We start from the raw sequence: 10,659 nt of genomic DNA, 5'->3' as shown, positions 1-10,659 counted from the left end.
AAGAGATAGTCAGGATTGACACTTAGCCAAAATCGCACAGAACCAGGATCGCAAGCACACTCATTATGTGCTTGCGATACTGGCTAAGTGCCGACCCGGCCCCCCGTCGCACAGTGAGAATCGGATAAGTCCAAATCTCACCGTGTGTACACACCCTTAGACTGGCTTGGAGGGGAGATAGTAAGGGAAGAGCTAGCCTCAGTGTTAGAATTTTAAAGTGCCAGCTCCCAATTACTGCCTACTATTTCCCCATTGTAACTACGCTCCAGTGGCCCCTAGTGGATGAAGGAGAAATGAATGATATCGCTCATAAGTAAACTATATATCGTTCATGTTGTTTAGTGTGTAGGCACCAACGATGAATTATGTGCATCCCCGCGGTCGTTAATCGTTAGTTTTCCCTTGTTTAGCATAGCAAGCCAATTTGGATGATGGTCGGTTATAGTTGAAAACGGCATCGTCCAAATCAGAAACATCGACAAGCATGTAGGGCCCTTAAGAAATTGGTAACCGGCACAACTTTATAAGAGACTCAAATGTCAGCATTTTTAACAAATTAGTTTACCCATCCAAGATCCCGAAGTACAGTGTACCCCCCAGCTCCCGCAATAATCACTTTTGCCCTAGGACACACATGCAATTTAAGGGATGGAGGTGCGAGTCTGCCCGTTGGTTTTGCTGTTTAAATCATTGCTGCTTTTATTGAAAAAAATAAATTAAATAAAAAAGTCTATCATAAAATTCCAGAACTCTGATTCTATTACATTTAGCTATTCATCTTTAGTTTTGGTGAATAATGTCACGAACACCACCACTGTGTGTACATTCTTTATTGGCAATAAATACCAACTAATATGCATGCCACCGTAAAGCTTCCTTCTATCTGGTTTCCATTCCATTCAAAATATCTAATAACCTTTAACGTGCTGACTGACTCTATATGGTTCCCAGTTAGTTTATATTAGTGTAATGTGTGTGTCTAAGATGTTAGTACAAAATGGGGAGCTGTGTAGAATAAATATAAAATGACACTGAAATTACTTTAAATAACTAGCATTGGGACAGATAACATACTGTCATGGACCCTGCAATATACAGTGCTCAGTAATAAAAGTCAGTGCTTCATAAATAAAGGGGTATATGTACATCTGTAGACAAACACCCACACATACTATTTTTGTAAATGCAATATCTATCTATATATACCCTCCCTTCTAACACTCCCATAAAATGTGCTACAGGTACTGCCAGCAAAATGTAATAGAGAAAAGGCCCCCTTATTAAGTTCGTTTTAACAGGACACAAGTTTTTATGGGGGGCCACTATAACGGAAATCTATTACAGACCCAGTAATTATAAGCAGGAACATAGGATACCAATTCATGCTCTTCATGATAGTAAATAAAAATAAAACATGTCTCCTGGAGTTTAGACTTCTGATTTTTCAGATACGTATGCAGAAGCAAAAGGACAGCCAAACAAAACAATAAACAAAACAAAAAAAAACCCCAAAGACTTAAAATCCCATTTATTTATGAATCGTTTACACATCTCACATTGCTGAATAACCAATCTAGTCCTCAACAATGCTAAGAGGAGACAACACTGGTGGTGGGATGCCATGAGGAAGCTTAACAGAACACATGACTGGAGACTTGGGACTGAAGTAAGGAGAGCTGAACTAGAAAATTAATCCCAGCAGGTAACAACCACGCAAGGTGGAAAATAAAAAAATACAAAACACTACATAAAGTATGGTCCAGTATAGGAGAAGAAATAAAATATATATATAAAAATGAGCTTCGCCACTCAAGCTCAGGGCAGCCATAAGGTTGCAATCTTATGAAAAGACAAACTGTGTAATGGACTGAGGAGGCAGGAATGGGAGGCACAGTGGCATGTTAACACATTGCAGCTTAGAAACCGTCCGAAAGTTAACGCTTTCCTCCTGGAAAATAAGATGATCAGCAAATCCTTCTAGGAATTGTTCACATTATACAAGATTTCCTGCACGTAAGCAATACTCCCCCTCCCACCCTTAAACCCTCAACAAAATGTGGTTAAAAGTTTAGAACCAATCTCCACCTGCACTAGAGACGGCCCTATAACATGAACACTACCAATACAAATCCAGTCACACTAGCCGTGGGAAACTCATGTGGCTGATGACCTGATACAAAAGAGGAAAATAAATCAGTATCTGCGACGTTTATTAGGGCCAAAATCAGCCACTGGCGTGCCACGCGGGAAACCTTGTTGATTAGCTGCACTGAGGGCTTCCATGTTGGGGGCCTGTCCAAATCGGTCAGCTGTGGGTGGGGTCTGCAAAAGAGCAAGAGAAGAAGAAATTAAAATAAAATAAATAAAGGGGGGAGGGGGCAACTTCTGCTTCAGAAGAAAAGTGGAATCGTACTCTCTAAAGTGAAAACCAAAATCAGATTACCATTCCAATTGCAGCCGCTTCTGGCATCATAGGGCCAGGCACAGTTGGGGGAGCAGTTCCAGGAGGGACAAGAGTATTACCCAGTGATGGACGGTTATTCATTCCCAATGACCCTGTACAAGACAAAAAGAATATATAAGAGGTAACTGAAAGGAAAGTACCCAATGCTTGCAAATTCTAGAGACTTAATAGATTTTAAATGAATAAATTACCTGGCAATGCCATCTGTGCCATTCTCATGTCAGCTTCCCTCTAAAAAAAATTAGAAATCGAATAGTGAATTCACAAATAAAGATATGATAGTCCTGCAGCAGACTTACTGTAGTCTTCATAATGAGTGGCTACTTACTTTAGCTTTATATAATACATTTAACCATGGGCGCAGTACTAATTAACCTTAATTTCTGTCCAAAATATTGCAGACTGCATTGCCACAAGTACGTCTTAGCAACCATATATTAGAAATCTGTTGCAAACATGACAGGTAAAGCATATTTTAGTTTGTAAACACTGTATGGCAAGACATAACTGTCTAATGGTGTGAACCATAAGCTTCAACATACACTGTAGACACTGTTGAGACGTTATGGGTAGAAACTGCACGGGGGGTGGGTAAAGGAATAAAAAAAAGTTAGTATTGGGTTTATGCTACAGGCCACCTAGTATTAATGTGTGATGAGGAATTGTTACTGAGCAAATTGAAAGAGCAGCAGGAGTAGGAGACATAGTAGTGATGGGAGCTTTTAACTATCCAGAGATATACTGGAAAAACGATTCATGTGATACTGCTAGGGGCAATATGTTTTAAACACACTAAATGATAACTACTTAGTTCAACTAATCGAGTAACCTACTAGATACAATGCAATCTTAGACCTGGTATTAACAAACAATGGGGAATAGGTATAAAAATATTATAGTAGGGGAGCCCATAGGAAACAGCGACCACAATATGGTCGGTATCCGTTTGGATGGTCGACAGTCATTAGGTTGACATGAAAAGCTCTACAAGGCTTTTTTTTTTTTAATTAGATTTTTTTAGATAGGTCATACTTTTCCATCCACGTGGACTACGATTGGGAACGGTAAGCTGTGCCGAGCGCAGCGGTAGCAGAGCGAGGCACCTTGCCCGCAGCATGGCGAGCGTAACAAGCCATGCAAGGGGACGCGGTACACTAATTGGGGTTCCTGGTCATGTTACGGAAAAAATGACGCCAAAAACAATTAAAAAATCCATGTCGACCTTTTCATGTGTCGACCCATGTCGTCGACCACCGGTGGTCGACCTAATGACTGTCGACCTTAACATGGTCGACCATTCATACCGGAACCAATATGGTCACATACAATATCAGGTTTCATATGCAGTTCTATACTGGCTCAACTAGGATTCTAAATTTTAGCAAATCCAACTTCAACATGATGAGGGAAGCTTTACGGGATATCGAATGGGAAATATGGTTTCAAATGAAAAAAAAAATACTACGGAGAAATGGGATGTATTAAAATCACTGCTAGTTAAAAATACTCAAATTTATTCCCACGAGCAGAAAAAAAAAAAAGGGGGGGGGGGAATAAAAATCCCAAACCAATGCAGCTTAAAAAAAAAAAGATAACAGAATTTATGGGCAAGAAAAGGCGAGCATTCAGAAAAATACAAATCTGACGGGGAAGCAGAGTAATTTCAGCATTATAAGGATTGTAACAAAATATACAAAAAAGAAATAAGAGCGGCTAAAGTAGAAACTGAAAAACTAGTAGCAAAGGAAAGCAAAGCGAATCCCAAAAAATTATTTAAATACATCAACAGCAAGAGATTAAAGGAGAGTATAGGCCCTTAAAAGACAAGTTGGGAGTCTTAATCAAAAATGATAATGACATAGCAGAGTAACTACATTAGTTTTTTTCAACGGTATTTACAAAAAGGACCAAAGGACCAAATTCTGGGACTAAACACACAATCTCAATATGATAATGTCCCACTGATAAGTGAGGAGGTAGTCTGAACGATTAAAAAATGTGAAGATTAATAAATCACCGGGTCCCAGTGGAATTCACCCAAGGGTTCTAATGGAGCTTCACTCTGAACTTGCAAGACCGCTATTTTTCATCTTTAAAGATTCAGTTATAGCAGGTATGGTTCCCAAAGACTGGCGTATAGCGGAAGTAGTGCCGATATTCAAAATGGGAAGTAGAGCTGAACCGGGTAATTCTAGACCAGTTAGGTCTTACACCTATAGTGCAGGAAGTACTGGAAGGTATTCAAAGGGACAGTATTCACAAGTTCCTTGAAGCCGATAAGGTCATTAAAAAGGAATCAACATGGATTTGTAAAGGACAGATCATGTCAAACCAACTTGGCTTTTATAAAACAGTAAGTACGAACCTTGATCAGGGTAAGGAGCTGGATGTAATCTTTTTAGACTTTGCCAAAGCTTTCAACAGTACCACACATGCAACTTATCTATAAGCTACAAGAAATAGGGCTAGGGAGCACAATATGCACTTGGTTAGATAATAGGGAGCAGCGCGGTGTCGTTAAAGGATCATTTTCAAATTAGACTGAAGTGCTAAGTGGTGTGCCACAAGGGTCTGTACTTGGACCACTACTGTTCAACATTTTTATTAACGATCTAGCAGAAGGTCTGGAGAGCATGGTGTCAATTTTTGCGAATACCAAATTGTGTAAGGTTATAAATATGGAGGGGGATGTCGAGTCTCTTCAGAATTACTTGGTTAAACTAGAAGCATGGGCAACCAAATGGAGAATGCGCTTCAATACAGACAAGTGTAAGGTAATGCACTGTGGTAACAAGAACAAAAATAACACCTACTAAATGGGGTAATATTAGGGGATTCTGTACTGGAAAAGGACTTAGGTGTTCACACAGATAGCAAACTAAGCAGTAGTACCCAAAGTAGGATTGCAGCAAAGGCGGCTAATGAGATATTAGCATGCATAAAACAGGGAGTTGATGCAAGGGACAAGAGTATTATACTCCCATTATATAAATCACTAGTGAGGCCACATCTTAAATACTGTGTACAATTTTGGGAACCATACTACAAAAAGGATATCCTGGAGTTAGAAAAGGTTCAGAGGCGGGCGACCAAACTAATTAAGGGCATGGAGATGCTGGAATACGAGGAAAGGCTTGCTAGGCTAGGCATGTTTACACTGGAAAAGAGGAGACTAAGAGGGGACATGATCAACGTCTACAACTATATAAGGGGACAATACACAGAGCTTGCGCGGGACCCGGTTTTGGTAAGATCAGCAGAGGGGACACGTGGACACTCGCTTAGGTTAGAGGAGATTCCGCACAATGCGGCGTAAATATTTTTTCACAGTAAGGACAATACGTGTTTGGAATTCCCTGCCTGAGGGAGTTGTAATGGCGGACTCAGTCAACACCTTTAAGAATGGGTTATATAAATTCCTAATGGATAAGGATATCCAGGATTATGGTGCGTAGTCACTCAATATAGTTACTATAAAAAGGAGGAATAAATTAACGGCTGACATCAGCATCAAATAAAATTTAGACCAAAATAATCCTGCATAGGAGACCACAAACAGGTTGAACTCGATGGACAAATTGTCTTTTCAACCTTAGATACTATGTTACTATGTTCAACATACTTTATTATAATAAAGAACGTTAACGAGCTGACTCACAGTATCAGGGTAGTTGCTTTTATAGCCCTCCTGCTGACGTCTGAGCATCTCCTCCTGTTGCCGACGAGTCTCATCCTCACGCCTTCTGCGTTCTTCTTCATGTCTAAGAGAACATAAAGGAAAACTGTAAATGTTAAGCCGCTTATACACATTACATAGATTGCACACTGGCACACACATGGTGCAGGTCACAGGGAAACACTGAAACAAAAAAATAGGATTTTAAATAACCTACCGGTAAATCCTTTTCTTGTAGTCCATAAGAGATAGATAGAGATATATAGATATATATATATAGATATATAGACATATAGATTATGAGAGAGATAGATAGATATATAGACATATAGATTATGAGAGAGATAGATAGATATATATATATATAGATTATGAGAGATAGATATATATATATATATATATATATATATATACACACACACACACACACACACACACACACACACAGGGGGGTGGGGGATATAGCGACCGTCGGTGTCTTAAAATAGTTCAGTAAGTGTGGATCTAAAAAAGTGTATCTAAAAATGAGTAACCAGATCGAAAAAAAGTGAATTAAAAGGGGGGATGTTTATTTAGACACTAAAACAGATAATCATTAAATACAGTAGCTAAAATTTAAACAGCACTTCTTAAAAAATGGGACTAAAACAACATACACAATGCTTTAAAATACCAGTTAAAATATGTTAAAAATATATAAAACAATTTTAACTTAACTTGGTATGAGGTCACTGCCCCCTATCATAGACATATATATATATATATATATATATATATATATATATATATATCTATCCACACAAAGACACACACACAAAGACACACACACACTTAGCCCCTCAGGGTACAGAATATAGTGATAGCAATATGTGATATGAGAATGGAATCCCACACAACAGCTACAGGCACACTCAGTCACATGTACAGTGCAGAAGTTATTACATATAAACAATAAAACTGCACAGGACTAGTAAAACTACATATAAATATGTATGAGTATAGATATAACAATGCACAGTACATACTTAATGTATATCACAGAATACTTGTACTAAATATTCAGATAGCAGTACACTTGTTCTTAACTAACACGGTCTAAAAAAGACATGTAGAATACTTAAGTGCCTGTAAATGCACAGCACTGATGAGACAGGTGTCTTTACAGAGACAGAGACCTGCAGTCCCGGAGATCAGCCCAGCTAGTAGTGAAGATGGAGCCAAAATCTCTGTCAGGGAGCGAGGGAGAGAGAAATACAGCTCCAGGGCGGGAACACCAGCAGTAGATGGCGCCCGGAGCTGCTGGAGGGGCTACTGGTCAGCGCCTTATCCCCTATGCTGGGCCTCACCACCAGGTACTAAGGAGCCAATATTAAACAGATTTTAGTAAATCCGACCTGTGCTCCCTGCCCTGGTGGATATAGTGGGGTCTCTGTGCAGTACAGTGTCCACGTCCAGTGTCCACGTCAGTGGCGTGGTCCGCCCCCTGGGACCGCGATTTACCAGCAGGTCCCACCTGGGGGACCCTCTTACCTCCTCCCTGATGTGCAGACACGCAGATCCAGGAGAGCGTCAGCTGAGTGTGCCTGAAGTCCGATGCGCCTCCGCTAAAAGTACCCGGGAACCAGGCAGCGGGAGCATGCAGCGCTGCTGGGGGAGGTGATGGAGCCACAGCACAGCATGTCAGAATGACATAGAAAGTGCTGCGGCCCTTGAAGTCTTCTTAAAAAGCTCTTTTCAGGGCTACCTAGCGCAGCCTCCCCTGTTAGTGACCTGCTCTGCAGGCACCAACTTACAAACTGAGCTCCAGTGCCTGGAGGCAGGGCTATAGAGGAGGCAGTGCAATGCATCCTGGGAACAGTCAAAGCTTTAGCCTGTTGGCGCCTTGGATCAAGATCCAACTCTACACCCCTGATGTTATTCCCTGTGGAATACCAGTGTACCCAGCTGAAGAAAAATAAGATTTTACTCACCGGTAAATCTATTTCTCGTAGTCCGTAGTGGATGCTGGGGACTCCGTAAGGACCATGGGGAATAGACTGGCTCCGCAGGAGACTGGGCACTCTAAAGAAAGATTTAGTACTATCTGGTGTGCACTGGCTCCTCCCTCTATGCCCCTCCTCCAGACCTCAGTTAAGGAAACTGTGTCCGGAAGAGCAGACATTATAAGGAAAGGATTTTGGAATCCCGGGTAAGACTCATACCAGCCACACCGTATAACTTGTGTTACACTTATCCAGTCAACAGTATGAACAACAGGGCATCCAACAATGGATGCCAACATAACATAACCCTTTATTAAGCAATAACTATACACGTATTGCAGAAAGTCCGCACTAGGGACGGGCGCCCAGCATCCACTACGGACTAGGAGAAATGGATTTACCGGTGAGTAAAATCTTATTTTCTCTAACGTCCTAGTGGATGCTGGGGACTCCGTAAGGACCATGGGGATTATACCAAAGCTCCCAAACAGGCAGGAGAGTGCGGATGCCTCTGCAGCACCGATTGAGCAAACACAAGGTCCTCCTCAGCCAGGGTATCAAACTTGTAGAACTTTGCAAATGTGTTTGAACCCGACCAAGTAGCAGCTCGGCAAAGCTGTAATGCCGAGACCCCTCGGGCAGCCACCCAAGAAGAGCCCACCTTCCTTGTGGAATGGGCTTTCACTGAGTTTGGATGCAGCAATCCAGCCGCAGAATGAGCCTGCTGAATCGTGTTACAGATCCAGCGGGCAACGGTTTGCTTTCAAGCAGGAGCACCCAACTTGTTGGGGGCATACAGGATAAACAGCAAGTCAGTTTTCCTGACTCCAGCCGTCCTGGCTACATAAATCTTCAAAGGCCTGACTACATCTAGTAACTTGGAATCCTCCAAGTCACGAGTAGCCGCAGGCACCACAATAGGTTGGTTCAAATAAAAAGAGGACACCACCTTTGGCAGAAATTGGGGACGGGTCCGTAATTCTGCCCTGTCCATATGGAAAACCAGATAGGGGCTTTTACACGACAAAGCCGCCAATTCTGACACACGCCTAGCCGAAGCTAAGGCCAATAGCATGACCACTTTCCCCACGTGAGATACTTCAGCTCCACGGTCTTAAGTGGCTCAAACCAGTGGGATTTCAGGAAACCCAACACCACGTTGAGATCCCAAGGTGCCACTGGTGGCACAAAAGGGGGCTGAATATTCAGCACTCCCTTAACAAACGTCTGAACTTCAGGAAGAGAAGCCAGTTCCTTTTGAAAGAAAATGGATAGGGCCGAAATCTGGACCTTTATGGATCCCAACTTCAAGCCCATAGTCACTCCAGACTGTAGAAAGTGCAGAAACCTGCCCAGTTGGAATTCCTCTGTAGGGGCCTTCCTGGCATCACACCAAGCAACATATTTTCGCCATATGCAGTGATAATGCTTTGCTGTCACGTCCTTCCTAGCTTTTATCAGCGTAGGAATAACTTTATCCGGAATGCCTTTTTCCGCTAGGATCCGGCGTTCAACCGCAATGCCGTCAAACGCATCGCGGTAAGTCTTGGAACAGACAGGGCCCCCTATTGCGACAGGTCCTGTCTGAGAGGCAGAGGCCATGGGTCCTCTGAGCATTTCTTGCAGTACCGGGTACCAACTCCTTTTTGGCCAATCCGGAACAATGAGTATTGTTCTCACTCTTCTTCTTACGATCCTCAGCACCTTGGGTATGAGAGGAAGAAACACATAGACCGACTGGAATACCCACGGTGTTACCAGGGCGTCCACAGCTATCGCCTGAGGGTCTCTTGACCTGGCGCAACACCTTTGTAGCTTTTTGTTGAGACGGGACGCCATCATGTCTACCTGTGGCAGTTCCCATCGATTTGTAATCTGAGTGAAGACTTCGTGATGAAGTCCCCACTCTCCCGAGTGAAGGTCGTACCTGCTGAGGAAGTCTGCTTCCCAGTTGTCACCCCCGCAATGAACACTGCTGACAGTGCTTGCACGTGATTCTCCGCCCACCGAAGAATCCTGGTGGTTTCCGCCATCGCGACTCTGCTTCTTGTGCCGCCCTGGCGGTTTACATGAGCCACCACGGTGATGTCTGACTGAATAAGCACCGGTTGGTTGCGAAGCAGGGGCTCCGCTTGACTCAGGGCGTTGAATAAGACCCTTAGTTCCAGGATATTTATGTTCAGACAAGCCTCCTGACTTGACCACAACCCTTGGAAGTTTCTTCCCTGAGTGACTGCCCCCCAACCTCGGAGGCTCACATCCGTGGTCACCAGGACCCAGTCCTGTATGCCGAACCTGCGGCCCTCGAGAAGGTGAGCACTCTGTAGCCACCACAGAAGAGACGCCCTGGGGGACAGGGTGATCAGCCGATGCATCTGAAGATGCGATCCGGACCATTTGTCCAACAGATCCCATTGAAAGATCCTCGCATGGAACCTGCCGAAGGGAATGGCTTCGTACGATGCCACCATCTTTCCCAGGACTCGCGTGCAGTGATGCACAGACACCTGTTTCGGTTTTAAGAGGTCTCTGACCAG

The 10,659-nt window shown here is 42.9% G+C and overlaps 1 protein-coding gene across 2 annotated transcripts in view; it reads right to left on the bottom strand.

Moving 5' to 3' along the window:
* Positions 1-1,513: 1,513 nt before the first annotated feature.
* NONO (non-POU domain containing octamer binding) overlaps positions 1,514-10,659 on the bottom strand; it is a 72,952-nt gene continuing 63,806 nt past the window's right edge. For both annotated transcript variants that reach the window (XM_063937147.1, XM_063937148.1), the window contains exons 8-11: positions 6,123-6,225; positions 2,656-2,695; positions 2,444-2,556; positions 1,514-2,322 (exon numbers count right to left, since the gene is read on the bottom strand). In XM_063937147.1, the coding sequence (XP_063793217.1) occupies positions 2,194-2,322; positions 2,444-2,556; positions 2,656-2,695; positions 6,123-6,225 (385 nt within the window). In that variant the 3' untranslated portion in view covers positions 1,514-2,193. The remainder of the gene's footprint in view (positions 2,323-2,443; positions 2,557-2,655; positions 2,696-6,122; positions 6,226-10,659) is intronic.

The sequence above is a fragment of the Pseudophryne corroboree genome, chromosome 8 (assembly GCF_028390025.1).
Source record: "Pseudophryne corroboree isolate aPseCor3 chromosome 8, aPseCor3.hap2, whole genome shotgun sequence".
Classification (NCBI taxonomy): Eukaryota; Metazoa; Chordata; class Amphibia; order Anura; family Myobatrachidae; genus Pseudophryne; species Pseudophryne corroboree.
The sequence above is the reverse complement of the archived record's forward strand: the minus strand, read 5'-3'. Positions and strand labels throughout refer to the sequence as shown.